Here is an 18856-nt window from a genome sequence, read left to right as displayed (position 1 = left end):
GGATACATGTCATTACACATTTGTCCAAACCCACAGAATGTGCAACACCAAGAATGAACCCTCATGTTAACTATAGACTTGGGTGATTATGATGCGTCAATGTAGGTTCATCAATTGTCACAAATGTACAGCTCTGATGCAGTGATATTGATAATGGGGGAGGCTATGCATGTATGAGAGCTGGATGATGTGGGAAATCTCTGTACCTTCTCCTCAATTCTGCTCTGAACCTAAAACTGCTGTTAAAAAACTTATCTTAAAAACAATTAAAAGCTAAGCTGTTGTTTACCACACTCTCCCTTTCTCCAGGTTTACCTTGTGACCACCCCCAGCCATATGCAATGGAGACTACTACAGCAGCAATAGAAATGCTTTTCAATATGCAACAGTGGTCACTGTGTTGTCTCATTGGGCCAGATAGAGAAAAGCTGTTTGACTTCGTGGAAGAGTAGTCAATATCCTGTACCAGCAAAGACAATCAACTGGATATTTGGAGCAGCCCTCCTCCTCAGTGTGTTTCTGCTAATAAGTACACTCCAGAAGTTGAAAATGGAATTAGATTATTTGGAAGTAGGAGTTTATATTCCTTAAATGTGATTGTGAGATTTACATGTCAGCCTGGCTTTGTCATGAAAGCACCCCACACTGCAATGCTGGGCCAACAACACATGGGTGCCTGAGATGCCAAGCTGCTCCAGGGGTGAGTTTCATCTGTTCATCTCTGCTGGGGGTCTGTGCAGGAGTGTAAATGATAAGAGTTGTTGAAATTAAAGAAGGTAAGTTTATGAGTGTGTATGCATGCACAAGAACGATGAAATTGTTATCAACACCCTAAACGTTACTATGTTATCTCTGACAGTAATAAGTGTCAAAAAGTATTGGCTCACTCTGTGTCATCTGTAACACACACATTTTATATGCAGTATTTAATTTAATACTTAGAGCAAACACATGAGGTAGGAGCTATTCTTATCCCAATTTTACATTGAGAAATCTGAGTCTTAGAGATGTTAAATAACCTTTCCCAGGTCGCAGAGCTAGTAAATAACAGAATGAGGCCTAGAATTCAAGCGCCCTTCTGATGGCAGAGCCTAATGATAATGTATAGTGAAACGTACGATGAATATAATGTATGATAACAGTGACATAGATCTATCATTGGAAGGGTCAGTAGGTAAATGAGCCACAGGACCTAAATGTTAGCATCAGATTAAAAAGGCCTTAGACTTCAGGCATTCTGTTCCAACTCTCCCACGTTTTTACTAAAAACTCTGAAGCTCAGAAAGGAGAAATGACTGGCTCAAATACAGCAAAGATTTTTTTAATTTTTATTCTGTTACAGGCATGTGCTGCATAATGGTGTTTTGGTCAGTGATGGACCACACATACAATACAGGGTCCATAGATCAGTACCACAAAGCCTAGATATATACAGATGGCTATACCATCCAGGTTTGTGTAAGTACATTCTGTGATGTTCACACAATAACTAAATTGCCTAACAACACATTTCTCAAAATGTATCCCCATCAAGTGGCTCATGACTGTATATATGGTTCAGCTTGAGGGTGATGCCCTGAGCACATACCAACTGGGCTATGGATGAATAAAAAAATGCTCTAAGCAATATCTTCTCTCTTCAGAAGTTCTACGGCTTTTTTCTTTTAAGGGGATCGTGTTTGTGATGGCTTCCCTTGTCCTCTTGTGCTGAAACGGCTGGCTTAGCAGTGGAGGGGGAAGAATCCAGGCTGGCACATAGGGACCAGAAGGGGGCTTACAGTTCTGAAAGAGGAGCTGGGAGGAAAACTGAAGGGGGACGTGTGACTGACTGTACAGTGAGTGAGGAGAGGGGGTCTGTCAGATGAGACTTGGGCAGAGGTGTCCCTTGTTGTTGCCAGAGAGCCTACCTTTCTAGGAAGTGTGAGAGCAGAACCAGCCACCAGCACTCACGGTTCTGTCCTGGATGGCCAGTACTGGAGAGCAAAAGGAATATTCTGCTTGTTGTCTTAGGAACATTTCAGTAGGAAAAAACAGAGAAATTGTTTAGAGAGACCTTGGGCCTAGTCACAGCTCTGCTCTAACACTTCAGTTTGCTGATTCAGTAAAAGTGAATTACCGGACCTTTTCTTTTAAAAGCTATAGTCTGTTGTTAGGATTTTTAAGCTCCGTGGCAGGCAGAGGGTGCAGCAAAAGACATTTTCCTATAACTGACAAAAACTTTGGATCTGTTGTTTCCACAGTGTGCCAGCTGCCTCCAGAAATCCGGCATGGTAAGCACACCCCAAGAAATAAGGATGACCTTTCACTGGGCAGGAAGTGTTCTACAGCTGTGAGCCCAGCTGTGATCTCAGAGGGGCTGCTTCTCGGCACTGTGCACCCGAGGGAGACTGGAGCCCTGCAGCCCTGAGATGTGCAGGTGCCTACACTCTCATCTGGTTTGCAGTCAATCTCTTTGTCCCTCGTACAGCAATCTTATTCAGTTTTTTCCATTCTAGTGAAATCATGTGCTGAATTCCTGGACCAACTGTCTAATGGCCATGTGCACTTTCCACTTAATCTCCAGTTCGGGGCAAAAGTGTCCTTCATTTGTGATGAGTGGTGAGTGTGACCTGAAATAGAGACTCAGGGACTCAGCACTGGATAGTCACTCTCTTGGGTTCAAGGAGTAATCTAAAAAGTGGGGCTGACCAATGGAAAAGAAGTACCCAGGGAGATTAATTTTTTGGTAGGTTTGAAATAAGGGTAAGGACTCAGTGACACCACTATTAGGAGATAAAGAAAATGGCTCATGTAGTGAAGGTCAAGTACAAACATAAATATAGACACTGACCTTGAATTCATGGTTGGAACTTGAAGTAAATGGGTAAAGAGCTGTTTGGAGGCAGGAAAATGTAATTATGTGGAAAATTTTTTGGTAAAAAGTTTGATGTATACGACAAAAATTGTTTGGAATGTGATGTCAGGCAAGATTGTTTCAGGAAACTTAAAACCAATCAATAGTGGAATGTGTAACAGTTTATGGATAAGTATTTTTAATCCAATCATGTATCTTCACATAAATAATGTCTTTGACACTGGGATCTAATGGCCAATGTTATTGTTTCAGATAGTATTATTAGACGTTTGTGTGGATCTTATACTCACGGTGGTCTGCACTATCTGTCTGTGGGAGGTAATGAGATTGAGCAATACAACAGATATTTTAATAATTTTCAAGGAATTTTTGACATTGACAAAGCCTACCACCCAATAATGATCAGCAGATTTCAGAAGGACAACTATATCCGATAACAAGCTGGGCTGTTCAGGGTGGCAAACACTCCTTCTCTCATCCCTCTTTGTTTCCTAGAGCATTTGGCCCATATGCTTCTGTGACTCTCTTTCTGGCCATTACAAAAGTGGTGGCAAGAAGAACAATACTGTTCCCTTTCCAGATGTTCTTTGCTTTGCTCACCCAGATGGAGAGCTGTTCTTCCTCACGACTGATTAATGAGACTAAGTGGGATGTGAGAGGGCTGTCAGTGCGAGACGGCTGTGGGTCTAGTGCACAGGAAGGAGTGCAGCCTGTGCTCAGTGACTTCTGTAGGTGACACTGGGCTATGATGTCTGTATAACTATTAGATGTACAAGTTCTGATTGCCTTGCATGTCACAGGATATTGTGATTCTTTAGAATAATTTGGCTTCTGAGTTTCTGCCAGCTACTGAATTCAAGTCCCTAATGAACTGAGACTTTCAGCTGGGCCTGAACCTAAGAACCAAATGGTATTTAGGCTGAAATGAGAAAGCTGAGCGTCTATCACTGACGAGATGAAGGGAGAGATGGAAATTGCTCACCCTTATTTTTCTTTAGGTTCCGATTAAAAGGCAGCTCCACTAGTCGTTGTGTCTTGGTTGGAATGAAAAGCCTTTGGAGCAGCAGTGTTCCTGTGTGTGAGCGTGAGTAGAAGAAACAACTATGCAGCATGGATATCCCCCTTATTTTTTTTCCAGCGTGTTTTGCCTCGTGGAATCACCTGTTGTCTGGATCTTTTTTAACTAAAATGCTGATAAAATACTTCTTTGTTGGAAGAATTTCAAAGGGGTCTTGTAGGTCTTAGACATCATGTGTTTATGTTACTAATCTGTAAATCACTAATTTGATGTAAGTGTTGAATTTTGTGGGGAATATGTGGTGAGAAATTAGATGATGTAAAGTTACACCAAAACTTATTTATTCGTTTATATTTTAGTTTCACCATCATGGGGTAAACTCTCTTAAATGTTTATGTCCTTTAATCCCCCCACATCTCTAAACTACTTATTCAGCCTGCTATTTAGTCCGTAGTATTTACTGAGGAAGGGCTTCCCATGGGCCAGGACTTTCCATGTGGGGAGAGGACTGAACAGGAAGGTCTTATCCCTGCTCTCATGGAGTTCAATCTTCTACTTGGGGAGGCATCGATGAACAAGAAAGTAAATAGGTAAACAAACAAAAAATAGAATATGTAAAAAGGTACGTTAAAAAGTGATGTGTTATAGAAAAAAATAAAACAGAGTTATATGATAAGTTAGTATGGTGCAGAGAGGTGAGTCAATATTTGAAATGATGAGCTGAGGTGCCCTAAATTTCAAAACCACCCACTTAAATAAAACATACCAAAGATTCAGAAATTGATAAATAGATAAAAAGTGTTTTATAGACCAAGACATTACTGATTTATTCTGCTCTGTTTGTTAAAAAAAAGCAAGACTTTTTTCATCGCTTTTCCCTAATGATTTAAAATTGTTCATTTTAATTTGGATTTTGTTAAAACACCTTGCTAGAAAACTATTGGACATCTTATGGGATTACGGTGGAACTTTATAAGAACATTCAATGTGTATAAAACTCAGACATCCAATAAACTCAGCCTTCCTGAAACACAGAAAGCTGAAAATAAGTATATAAGTAAACTTTGGATAAACACAAACACACAGTTAAAAGCAAGTATGGGAAGTCAATCATTGTTTGATGCGTTAAGGCCTTCACTTTGTTTATTCGCATGGTTCTGACAAGCTTGGGAATCTCTTCCAAATCCATATCAGATTAGAAGCATCAAATTAGTCTCAGAGAGAGAACTGCTAGAAACCGATACACTAAAAGCTGGAAAAAATTACACCTGATAGCTTGGAGGAAATAAAAACTCGAAAAACATTGAAGGCTTGCTGGACCTTTTCTTTTAAAAGCTATAGTCTGTTGTTAGGATTTTTAAGCTCCGTGGCAGGCAGAGGGTGCAGCAAAAGACATTTTCCTATAACTGACAAAAACTTTGGATCTGTTGTTTCCACAGTGTGCCAGCTGCCTCCAGAAATCCGGCATGGTAAGCACACCCCAAGAAATAAGGATGACCTTTCACTGGGCAGGAAGTGTTCTACAGCTGTGAGCCCAGCTGTGATCTCAGAGGGATTAATCTGGCCATAAAGAGCCCAATGGTCAACCCAGGACTCTTACAATGCCCTCACATAAAGTAGGCTAGCAAATGGTTGCTGAAAAAAACAAATTAATTACCTTCCAAAATGATTAAAAACTTAGCTACCTGGAGGGTCTTTTGGACTTTTATAAGAAACTGTCGTTTAAGTCTCACCTTAGTTAGTTTCTTCTCAGAAAATGCCTTATATATTTAAATTGCATCCACCTTAGTAATGTCTTCATAGAAAAAATTGTATTCATAATGCAGTCCCAGGGCACCGGTGTTGTATAAACATTTTCTTTTCTGAGATAGCCACATGGTGGAGATGTTGACCTCCCAGCCCTCCTCCCACCTCCATGCACTAGAAGAAGCTATTCACTGGGATGGAAAACAAAAAAGAAATTCACATTTTGGAGGAAGAGTCTGCCTTCAGGCTAGATATGTTGAGCTTGAGCTACAGTGGGGTGTCCATATGGATCAGATAGACTAATGCTCCCTAAACCTTACTGTGTGCAGGAATCATCTGGATGTTGTTAAACTGAAGTCTGGGTGGTTCAGGAAGTCTGGGTGGGGCCTGGGGGTCTGTGTTTCTAACAAGCATCGAGGGAACGCCCATGCTTCTGGTCCCTAGACCACACTTTAAGTGGAAAGGATGTAAACTGTTGGAAATGTAGATCTGGAACCCATAGGAGGATGGAGGTGTCCTCAGAATCTAGGTCACAGCTCAAGCCCTGATAGTAGGCAAAATCCCCAGCGAGAGGCCACCCAATGGGGAGGGTATTTCCTAGGGCTGAGCAGTAAGGGGCTCCCCTACTGGCAGGTCTAGAAGCAGGCAAGGAGCCTGAAGGAGAGTAGAGAAGAACAAGTGATCAGAGGAGTAGGAGGGGAGACAGGATAAAGCTGCATCTGGGAGTTTCTAGAAGAAGGAAGGGCTCCATTATTGTATAATCATTCTTCTTGAAACTCTAATGGAAGCTAAAGCTCTGTGTTCTTTCTAGAAATCTTTTGTCCCAATCTGGCTATCAGGAACTACACAAGAACTTCTCTGGGAGACATCCCCTATGGAAAAGAAATTGCTTATACATGTGACCCCTACCCAGACAGAGGGATGAATTTCAACCTCATTGGAGAGTGCACCATCAACTGCACAAGTGACAGCCAAGGGAATGAGATTTGAAGCAGTCCTGCCCCTCGCTGTGAAATTTCTGGTTCTGTTAGTCAGTGCACATTTCCCCATGCTCCAGATAGATCAGAATATCTAGGTGAGAACCTCCATATTTCTATAGTGACAGTAATTTTAGCTTGTTGGCATGGCTTTGTTGTGAATGTCAGACACAAAATTACCTGCTGGGTGAATGAATAATAGATGGGTTCTAGATGGGCCACATTGTGTCCCAGTTGGTGGTATTATGATGACCATGCTGGAGTGAGGAGTGTGGGATGGTGAGGAGAGGAGGGAGTGGAGAGCAGAATGAATCAGCCAGGCCCAGATTTTGAAAATGTAGCTGATCTACATAATACACATATATAAGCACAGAGAACTAGGCAAAATGAGGAGACAAAGGAATATGTTCCAAATAAGGGAACAGGACAAATCCTCAGAAAAAGAACTAAAGGAAACAGAGATAAACAATCTACTTGATAAAGAGACAAACTAATAATCAGAAGGATGCTCAATAATCTTGAGAGAAGAATAGATGGACAGTGAGAACATCAAGAAAGAATTGGAAAGTATAAAAAAGAACCAATAAGAACTGAAGAATACAATAATGGAAATGAAAAATTCACTAGAGGGAATCAACAGCAGAGTAGATGACACAGAAGAATGGATCAGCACTCAGGATGAAAGAGTAAAGGAAATAAACCATGCTGAACAGAAAAAAGAAAAAAGAATGAGGACAGTCTAAGCATCTGTGGGACAACATCAAGTATACTGATATCCTTATTATAGGTGTCCCAGTAGAAGAGAGAGACAAAGGGGCAGAGAACCTGTTTGAAGAAATAGTCGCTAAAAACTTCCCCAACCTCAGGAAGAAAGCAGACGTCCAGCTACAGGAAGCACAGAGAGTACCAAACAAGATGAACCCCAAGAGGCCCACACCAAGACACATTATAGTTAAAATGTCAAGAATTAAAGGCAAAGAGATAACTCTAAAAGCTTCAAGAGAGAGGCAGCAAGTTACATACAAAGGACAACCCATATGGCTGACTTCTCAGCAGAAACGTTACAGGCTAGAAGGGAGTAGCACAATACATTAAAAGTGCTAAAAGGAAAAAAACTTACAGCCAAGAATACTCTACTAGGCAAGTTTATCATTCAGAATGGAAGGAGAGATAAACAGACTTACAGACAAGCAAAAACTAAAAGAGTTTATCACCACTAAAGCAGCCTTACAAGAAATGTTAAAGGGACTTATTTAAGTGGGAAAGAAAAGAGAAAAAATAGGAATAAGAAGATTATCAAAAAAAAAAAGTCACTGGTTAAAGCAAATATAGAATAAAGGTAGTGGATCAACCACTGATAAAACTAGTATGAAGGTCAAAAGAAAAAAGTATTAAAAATATCTATCTCCATCATAAGAGGATAAGGGATACACCCACACACAAAACAGGTAAAATATGAATATAAAAAACATTAAATGGGGGGAGGGGAGTAAAAGTGTAGAGCAAGAGGTCAAACTTAAAAGACCATCAGCTTCATGTAGGTTGCTATTTACAAGAGTTATTATATATGAACATCATGGAAATCATAAATGAGAAATGCAGTAAATAAATACACAAAAAATAATAATAAATAGACAAAAAATAAAGAGAAAAGAATCCAAACATAATATTAAAGAAAGCCATCAAATCACAAGGGAGATGAGCAAGAGAAGAGGAAAGGAACAGAGAAGAACTACTAAAACACCCAGAAAAAAAGTATCAAAATAGCAATAAGTACATAGTTATCAATAGCTCCTTTAAATGTCAATGGACTAAATGCCCCAATTGAAAGACATAGGGTGGCTGATTGGATAAAAAAACAAGACCCGTATATATGCTGCATACAAGAGACACATTCCAGACCTAAAGACATTCATGAAATAAAAGTGAGGAGATGGAAAAAGTTACTCCATGAAAATGGAAATGAAAAGAAAGCTGGAGTAGCAGTACTTATACCAGACGAAATAGACTTTAAGACAAAAACTGTCACAAGAGATAAAGAAAGTCACTACATAATGATAAAGGGAACAATCCAACAAGAGAATAAAACTTGCAAATATCTATGCACCCAAAAATAGAAGCACCTAAATATATAAAGCAATTATTAACAGACATAAAAAAGAAACTGACAGTAACACAATAATAGTAGGAGACAATAACACTCCACTTACATCAATGTTTAGATCATCCAGACAGAATATTAATAAGGTAATTTTGGCCTTGAATGACACATTAAGACCAGATGGACTTAGTTGACGTATACAGAAAATTCCATCCCAAAACTGTAGAATACTCTTTCTTTTCAAGTGCACATGGAACATTCTCCAGAATAGATCAAATATTAGACAATAAAAGAAGTCCCAGTAAATTTGAGAAGACTGAAATAATACCAAGCATCTTTTCTGACCCTACCAGTATGAAACTAGAAATCAACTACAAAGAGAAAACCAGAAAAGCCAAAAATATGTGGAGAGTAAACAAAATGCTACTGAACAACTATTGGGTCAACAAAGAAATCAAATGAGAAAACAAAAAATACCTAGAGACAAATGAAAGTGAAAATACAACATACCAAAATTTAAGAGATAGAGCAAAAGCAGTACTAAGAGGTAAATTTATAGTAATACAGGCTTACCTCAAAAAACAAGAAAATTCTCTAATAGCAATTGAAGTGTAGACCTAAGGGAACTAGAAAAAGAAGAACAAACAAAGCCCAATATCAGTAGAAAGAAGGAAATAATAAAAATCAGAGTGGAAATAAATGAAATAGAGACTTAAAAAACAATAGGAAAAAGTCACTGAAATGAAGAGCTGGTTCTTTGAAAAGATAAACAAATTGACAAACCTTTAGCTAGACTCACCAGAAAAAAAGAGAGAAGCCTCAAATAAATAAAATTAGAAACAGAAGAGGAGCAATTACATCAGATACCACATAAATACAAAGGATTATAAAAGAATGCTATGGAAAGCTATACACCAACAAATTGGATAATCTAGAACAAACAGATAAGCTATTAGAACCAAGACCCTTGAAGCACCTTATGGATAGAGAAGTAGTCACACTAAAAGAATTATGTATGATACAAAGAACACTTTTTCTAAAGCTTAAAATTTTAAGAAGGACTGGAGTTTTACAAAAGAAAAAATGGGCAGAAGGAATTTTTACAAAAGTATTGATGAAGCCATTGGTATCCCAGTTTTGCTGAGACATTCCAGACTCCGACCTCCACACACAGACCCTGTCAGGGCTCTGGAAGTTAGGTGGTGGGTCCCACTGGCACACATATCACAGGCTGCCAGTGTGGACAAATCGAGGCTTTGCTCGAAGTCAATGAGATCAATGTTACAAACTTGAGGAGCAAACTCTATACCCATGAGGAAGTGTATAACTTTATGCGAACAACTTTTTATACAAAACGTTCTGAACAAATGCAGTCTCTTACAAGGAGCTTTACAGAAATTGAAGTTTGGAAATTTCACAGAGGATGCCAATATAAACTTTCTAAAAGCAGAATATCACAGCAAAACTTCTTACAAACATTCTAGTCAGGAACTCAATTTTATGATAAAATAATTAGCAGAGATTTAATTTAAGTTAAATCTTTACCCTTCCTAACTTTCTATATTTTGTGCCTTGACATGTAAATACACTTTGTTTTTCTTCATTACACAAAGAAAATGAAAGTAGCCTGATGCTTTTTATTTTTAAAAGTCCTTGTGTCAATAACCTTTTCCCTTAAAGTTTCTCATTTAGTACCGCTATAATTTATGGGTTAATTTTTTAAATTTAGTCTTTTAAAAAATTAAGGCTAAATTAAAGTAGTTGGGGCTTCTAATTTTCTGTTTCTGTACTGGTCTCCTGTTAAAACCACCCAGGGCGAATGACTCTCTCTTCCTCTTAGATAGTCAAGATGATCCTCCACCTCCTGCTTTCCAACTACTTCCTTCCTCATCCCGGACGGCCTATTCCTGGTTAATCTACTGGAGGATCAAATTCCCAAGACTAACTATTGATTCGTTTCACCCATGTAATTTAAGATCATTCCTCTTATTAGTCACCCTCAGGCATAACTAAGATTCAATGCCATTTCATAAAAATTAGTTCCTCAGACATGATTATCTTACCTTATCTAAACAACCTCAGATCACGTACCATTTCTCCATGCATTCTATGTCTTAAAACCTGCCTCCTCTTTTTTCCATGGTCTTTAAAAGTGTAAAGTCTATGGCACAACCATTCTCTCGCTGAGCAGTGGCAACCAGGACAAGGCAGGAAAAAATCACGGTCCTCTTTAACCTTAAAGGTCAGGGAACAAACCTCCCGATCATCTAAGTAAGCCGCAATTAAACCTATTATATGTGTGTAATCCATGAAAATTTCAAAACATTTTCTAAACTTTCATTTTTGGCCTCTTTCACTTTTTGGAATAACAAGGGGATGATTATAACCAAGTGCCATGTATTTTTGTGTTAGAAATAATGCATGATGAAAATTAGAGGGAGGAGGCACTAAGCTTAAATAATCAGAATGCACAAGCCCCTCCTCTGGAAGCAGTTGGGCTGATTAATCACTTAGTCATACCTGCTTGTGTGGGTGAAGCTGATCAGCTGAGCAGGTGCAGCTCCCTGGGGAGGACTGAGTAGTCTCCTCACAGGAAGAGAAGGGCATAAAGGTCCTCATAGTAAAGAAAGGAAGCCATGTGAGGGACATGCAGTATAAGAGGGGAGAGGACCTTAGTGGTCATCTAGCCAGAAGACCAGTTTACCTCAGAGCCAAAAAGACTGACAGAGATGGAAGAGTGCAGAAGGAGATGGCCTGCTCTGTGGGAGACGCAGGATCAAACCAGGCCTGGAAGGGTGCAGGCTGAAGTCCACCTCTGATGCAGGAGACAATTCAGAAACTACCGATGTTTCATCTGTGCTAACACTTTTGAGTGGTGTTCAGCACTCACTTCATGTAGTAAATACTTCCTGAGCATCTCTCCGTGCCAGGGCCAGTCCTCAGGCTTGTTATGTATCCAGCAGTGAAGACAGACAAAGACCCCTGCCTTTCTGGGGTCTGCATTCTAGTGGAGGGAGAGAGACTAGAATCAAGACACTTTATTCATTCATTTACTCATTCATTACATTAAAGGGGATAAAAAGCCATGAAAAGTAAGATAGACTGGGAATGTGGGTGTGGGAGACATGCAATTTTTAATATGATGGCTAGAGTGGGCCTCAGTGAGGAGGGTTTTAAAGTGAGATCATTTCTGTGTGTGTGTGTATTCTTTCTCTTTCTCATTTTAGTTCTAGTAAATCTACAAACTGCTTAGGTTTTTTTAAAAAAGGAGATTAATATTTTATGCCCTATTTAGACAGGGGAGCAGAAATGAAGTGGCCAGAACGTGATGTTAGCAGGGGAAAAACCAGCTACAAATACTAGTCACCCAGCTGAGGTGGTGTTGAGTATCCAGCAGAAAGCAGCGTCATGATCAATTAACGATATCCTCCAGGGGTTGTGTTGTGTCCCAAGATGTAAGGATTTTTATGGATATAATTGACACTCTTCTCAGGGAATTCTGCGATACTCTACCAATTCAAATAGTACATTTCTGACTTGTCCTAAACTTACCCCAAGTTTCAAGGATGCTCATTGTTTTAGGATACTAACACTGAACCTGGTGAGCCAATCTGTTTTAGACTTATATCACGTTACTGATGATTTCATGTGCCTCCTCAAGTCTCAGCTTTCCCAGATTCAGGATGTCTAATTACTCTGTGCGTTTCCTCCCTCCGCACGCTGGTGGGCTTCCCGCACTCTGTTAAATGATCTCTTGTCCTCTTGGTCTCCACTACACTCCTCACCATCCTCCTCCCCAAACCATGAGCTCCCTGTGAGCAGGGACCACTATAGGCACTCAAAATAATTTTTATTTAACGATTTTTGATCTCCACTTGTTCAGTAGTCAGGATTGATAATAAGAATAGCAACCTCTTGGGGCCGGCCCCATGGCCGAGTGGTTAAGTTCGCATACTCTGCTGCAGCGGCCCAGGGTTTCACTGGTTCGAATCCTGGGCGTAGACATGGCACCACTCATCAGGCCATGCTGAGGCGGCATCCCACATACCCTAACTAGAAGGACCCACAGCTAAAAATACACAGCTATGTACCGGGGGGCTTTGGGAGAAAAAGGAAAAATAAAATCTTTAAAATAAAAAAGAATAGCAACTGCTAAGAAGTTCATTTACAAAATGCTTTGTCATTTATTGACTTCTTTGGTCCTCAGAGCAGCACTGTGAGGAAGGTAGGCTCAATAATGTGGTTATCACAAAGCAGAGAGGACTCTAAGGTGCAGAGAAATTCAGTGACTTGCTTAAAGTCATACCAGTAGCAAGTTGTTGAGAGTTAGGGCTTTAGTCCTAATTATCTGACTCAAAATCTTGAACCCATTTGGCTACTCCATCGACAATTTTAGTTCCCAATTATGAATCTGTTTATATTTCAGTGAAATTCAGTATCCTGAGTTGCGTATAGTACAAAACTGCAATCTTTCCTTTTGTCTTTTAGTTGTCCTTTTTTCCTCCCTCTATTTTATTGGGTTTGTTTTAGCTACTCTGGTATATTAAGCCAGTATCCTTCTAGAGAACAGTATGTAATCTCTTCTTTTTTTACTTTATTATGTGTTATTAGCCTGTAAGAAAATTACAATATTTCTGTAAGGGCCTCTGTCCATATTAGGCCTTAGTGAAAACTTTCCTGTCCATTTACACAGACTTGCAACTTCTTTCCGCAATTTAACCTCACTGGCTTGACATTTCACTGGTGGAAAAAATGCTGTTACCTGCACATTTGATATTTCACTGTGTATTTACTACATCAATAATTCATGACAAATGTTAAACAAGATAAATCTGCACTGATCGCTGAGGAATAATACCATTGGACTCCTCCATTCAGAGCCCATTTATCCTTGCCTCTTGTTTCTCCCTCTCATCCAGCCCCATTTCTATACAAAACATGCTTCTTGTTCATAGATAAAACTTTAAAGACGTCACTGGTATGATGCTTGGAGGGATAAAACTATCACGTCCCCTCTCTCTAAAGCCTCCCTGCATTACCCTGTGTCCACATTAACCCCGTCAACCAACTGGAGAGCCACGCCTTCAGCACACACTCTCCAGGGTGGTATTCTCTCACATCCCTGTACCACTCATCACCCAAGACCTCTTTCAGGCCGTTCTTCCTCTAACCACTGCTCCTTGGAAGCCCATGCCTCCTGACTGTACAACCCTCTACTCTGCCGCATTCATGGTTCTCAGGTTTGCACTTCCTCATCCTGTGAACACTGGCTCCTGACTCACAGTCATCCTCTTTGTCTCCAGGGGTGCTGTCATTCTAATTTCCGTGAGGGTAAAGAGTGAGTGAGCAATGAGGAAGTACTGCTAAGTGGTGGAGTGAGTTAATTCTTTGTGTTTCCATTCATAAATCCCTAAAACCAATGCAAACTTGAAATCTAAAGGTGTTGTATCCTATTATTTATCATTTCACTTATGTAAAATGAAGTGCTTATCAAATAACACCCACAGAGGCAGAGGAGCAGACCAGGTAAGACCACAGGCTTTGCAATCAGTAAGACCTGTGTTCACACTCACTAGTTCTGAGACCCTGAGCAAGATTCTGATCCTCTCTAAACTTCCTTTTCCTTGCCTGTAAAATAGGGATAATAGTTCCTACCTCACTACACAGTGCCTTGCTTAAGATGAATGTCAGAAAATGTGGGCTACTGTGATTTACACATGATTGTTATTACTGACATTCAAAAGTAACTAGATACTTCCTTTTATTGTCAGTTTTCGTATACTTTCATGATAACTAGTGCTGTTCCCCTAATCATAGGTTTTAACTGCACAGAAAACAGAATTTGTATCTGCACTACAAGGGGAAAAGGAAGCCTTGCATAAGACTGCAATGCAAAGCTATTTACACTGTGAAGCTTAAATGGCACAATCTTGTGGTAAACAATATTTACTAATAAAAATTACTTTGGAAATAGTAAAATGTGTCGTTTTAAGGCACAGATACTTGTCTACAAGCAATTTAGAGTCTTCTGACATAATGTAGAGGATAGTAGTATTTAGTATTATTTCCGAATCCAGGCTTTTACTTAGTCGTGAAAGGTGGAATTTGGTTATGTCTTTCCTTTTAGATATCTTGCAAAGATTTTGAAAATTGAGGCAAAGTATGCCCTAAATTTCAAAATGAAAGCTACTAATTTCTTTCAAAACTTAAATAATTAAGATATTTTTCCTATTTTTTCTCCTCTACCAATTAGCAATAATACCGATGGAAAATCTAAAGAAGTGATTATCCATTTACATCCCCAACAAAGCAGCTGTGTTCATCCTCAAAGTCTGCAAACAAATCGGGAGAATGGCAGGTAACAAGCACACACTGAATTCACAGTGTTCTCAACAACTGGAATAGAGAAAATGAAAACAGGATTTGACTATGATATTGCACTAGCTGGATCACTGATACCTAAGAAGTTAGGAAGTACTTCAGGAGCTGGAAACGCCTTTACTGTTGTCTTTTTTTCTTAGATTATGTTGTTTCCAGTGATTTGGGGTGATGACTCTGTCAGTGCTGTGCACAGACACTGTTTTTTCAAAGCATTCCTAGGTTTTTGTGCATTTATGCTGTGAACCCTTGAGAAGTAGTGAGCTTTTCTTTTTCTGATGGAAGCCAAGCTTTTGCCACTGGGGTGAGCCTCCAAGTCCTCCAGCTTCCCTTAGATGTGCGGCATCTCTAGGGATCCTGTGGAGACCTTCGCTTTACCTCGTCCCCTGCTTTCCGACTTTCTCTGAATTCTCGACCTCACCTGGCCTCCTGTGACTGCTTCTCCTCTCTGTCCTCCTCCACTTGGACTTGTTCCAATTCCTTACCCCTTCATTCCACCTATTCACAGCAGCCTTACTATAAGTTGTTGTGTAGTAAATGCTTAGCCGTTTGCTAAATGTTTGGGGTGAAAAGGGAAGTTATACTTCAACCCTAAGTGGCACACAACATAGAACTCAATATTAGAAATCACTGCATTAAAAGGCACTGTTCTTGAAAATAAAGATTTACTGGACACGGCCACACTCATTCGTTTACCTATTGTCTATGGCTGCTTCCATACAACAGCAGAGTTGAGTAGATGCCACCGAGACTCAGAGACTGCATGGCGCACAAAACCAAAGTACTTACTATCTGGCCCTTAAGGGGAAAAGTTTGCTGACCCCTGAATTCTGTCATACTATGAGGAGCTTCTCACTGCTGGTTCCTCTTTAAGCCTGGCGGGCCACTCTTTTCCCAGGTCTCTCTCACATTAGACACTTGTCCCTTTTGTTCAAATCTTTAATGCGTTCTCAGGGTAACTTCATTTTTCCTTATCAAATAGAGCAATTCTGCTGGTCCTTCCCTACTCTGGCTACACACAGGAGTCCTAAAATTTCCCATCCAGAAGATCCTCAGAGCATTATCGGAAACAACTGCACTGAAAGCCCTGAAAAGATATTAGGTCACTCCTGTAGAAAGCAGCATTTTTAAAACCACATTTTTTAGTAAATTTCATTTTGTTCCATCCTACCTCTTTCCAATATCATTGTGCATTAATCAAAACCTGGCATTTTATGACTACACACATGTCAGAAATCCTAAATTCAACAGAGTACAATGGAAGGGGCCACAGAAAAAGGTAAGGGGATGGGAGAGGCATTGTGTAGATAATCAAGATGTAGGCAATTCAAATTTTTCCCAACAAACAAAAATACCTATTATGTCCTGTTTTCTTCTAAAAAGAAATGAATTCGCCAAGCCGCATGTTGATTATCTGGCTTCTACTCACTTTGCTTCTGTCGAACAGGTTTTCATGACTGTTTATGGAAGCAAATAAAATGTGCATTGCTTTTTAAAAATTCAAAATTAGTAATTTATGTTTTGAAGGTTTAATGATCATCTAGCCTGATCCTTCTCAAATGGGCGTTTGCATATGCCTGGGGATGTGTAGCTAGTTTACCAAGGGGATATAGAAGTCATGAGTGCAAATGGCATGGCCTCCTAGGAGAACACTTTTTCAAATACTATTCCAATAGTTCAAAGCGAAAAGGCATTATTTTTATATTAACACAAATACATATATAAGAGTGCAAAATGCAAATAATGCCCGAGATTTCAAGATAAAATGAGACAGAATATTGTGCTTTCAGGGATGCTTTAAGTTCTGCCTCCAAGGCTCTTGGGGTGATAATTTGTTTCTCTTTACTAGTGGGGTACCATGATGGAAGAGCTGTGCAAAACTGATTCAGTCAGCCGTGCCGCCACCAAATATAAACAGACAAAATGACAGCAGGCTGTGAGGGCAATGCTTGTCTTTACAAAAGTTCATCTAAAAACATTCCATAAGAGTGTTTAAATATCACTGGATTTCACCTCATTCCTGCCAGGTTACCTGCCTAAAACACTTTGCCACCTTTCTTCCAATCCTAGTTGCATTAACCCAACTCAGAATTCACTCACCCAAGAAGCTCTCCCAATAACTCCAGTCCAAAGTGATGTCTCTTGGGAACTCAAAGCACTTCCTGTCTATACCATTTTTTAAACAAACTATTTTCTTTTAGGAGTAATATGTGCTCATTATTGAAAACATAGAAAATACAGAAAAATATAAAGAATATTAAAATTACCTGTAATTTTACTAAGCACCCAGTGTTTAGTATTCTTAAGCTTCTTTGTGTATCACTTTACACTTGCAGGGTTGTACCTTCAGATTATTTAGTCTGTATAATATTAAATCCTGTTTTTAGTTCAACAAATGACAACCATTTCCCCTATCATTAAAAGCTGCATCTGAACACATCCCATAATATTCAACTTTTCGTGTGTTGTTCTTTGCCTATTAACTTTATTGCATTCATTCACTTGCTCATTCATTCATTCTTCAAACACTGATTAGTCACTTACAATGTACCAGACGTTGTGCTTACGCGATTTCTTTCCTATGCTAAATTAACTTATGAAGAAGGACCCATTTTTAAATTTGCCAAAATTTCTGAGTACAGACTTAATCAAATGAGAAGTGTACAGTAACTATTTGAGAATGAATTTATCAAAATTTCATTTATCCTCAACTTTTCGGAAACATCAAGGTTCATCTCAAAATGTATACATTGTCTGTTGACCACCTTCTTATAAAAAGTAGGAAGACCTTAAAATTTTGTCTCAAATTTCCTTGTTTTTAAAAAATTATTAGCCCTGAGCTAACATCGGTTGCCAATCGTCCTCTGGTTTTTTTTTTCTCCCCAAAGTCACAGTACATAGTTGTGTATCATAGTTGTAGGTCATTCTAGTTCTTCTATGTGGCATGCTGCCACAGCATGGCTTGATGTGTGGTGTGTAAGTCTATGCCCAGGATCCAAACCAGGAAACCCCGAGCCACTGAAGTGGAGCTCACGAACTTAACCACGCTACCACAGGGCCGGCCTCCTCAAATTTCCTTTTTGAGATTGGAATTTTGACCACACTGTACCACAGGAGCAAGGTTAATCATTTGTGGAAACCTATGGTAGACAAGGAATGAGTTAGAATCTGTACCAAGCTTAAGCCCTGTGTGCCCGGGCCAGGGGCAGGGGCAGAAAGGGTGATGCAGATAAAAGGCGGACCCCAAAGAAACAGCCGTGTGCTGAAAGACATGGGAAGGTTCAAACATGACGCAGGTTACAGATGATGTTGGGAAGTTCTGTGAGGGACAAAGAGAACAATGGTCAGGGATCACGTAGCAGTAACTACTGGGGGTGCCAGGTGAGCTGATGGCCTCATCAGGGTCTGTCCATTGGTGGAAGGACAGAGTCCCTGGCCTTAAGGAAGAAGGGAGGCTTCAGCATGGCCGAGGAAGTACTGGGATATCTTGGACTGTACAATCCTTCTTTCCGTCCTGACGGTGCTTAGGAGAGGAGGACATGCTCTCTGAAGCTGACCCTCCTCCAAACCACCTGCTCCTGTTTCCCTTCCCTGTCGCAACCACAGTTCAGAAAAGAGACTCAAGGAAATATTTTGTGTGTTACGAGGGACTTATAGGTTTTCTGGAAGGAGGCTCTTTTACTTAGTTGCTCAATTCTGAGAACACGTTTCCTTTGGCAAAGGAAGCAATGAGGAAAGGTCAAGTTACTCCTAAATCTCTCCCATCAATGTCTCAATTTACG

The 18856-nt window shown here is 39.8% G+C and overlaps 1 protein-coding gene across 1 annotated transcript; it reads left to right on the top strand.

Moving 5' to 3' along the window:
* Positions 1 to 322: 322 nt before the first annotated feature.
* LOC103556844 (complement component receptor 1-like protein) lies at positions 323 to 6716 on the top strand (the record flags this gene model as incomplete). The annotated part of the gene is given in 9 exon segments (XM_070590982.1): positions 323 to 399; positions 401 to 643; positions 645 to 700; positions 2241 to 2303; positions 2306 to 2416; positions 2496 to 2598; positions 3853 to 3938; positions 5312 to 5341; positions 6430 to 6716. Coding segments are annotated over 9 exon segments (948 nt in total), but the record flags the coding sequence as incomplete, so codon positions are not given.
* Positions 6717 to 18856: the final 12140 nt, after the last annotated feature.

This window comes from Equus przewalskii, chromosome 23 (genome assembly GCF_037783145.1).
Source record: "Equus przewalskii isolate Varuska chromosome 23, EquPr2, whole genome shotgun sequence".
Taxonomy (NCBI): domain Eukaryota; kingdom Metazoa; phylum Chordata; class Mammalia; order Perissodactyla; family Equidae; genus Equus; species Equus przewalskii.
This window is presented reverse-complemented; position numbering and strand designations above follow the sequence as displayed.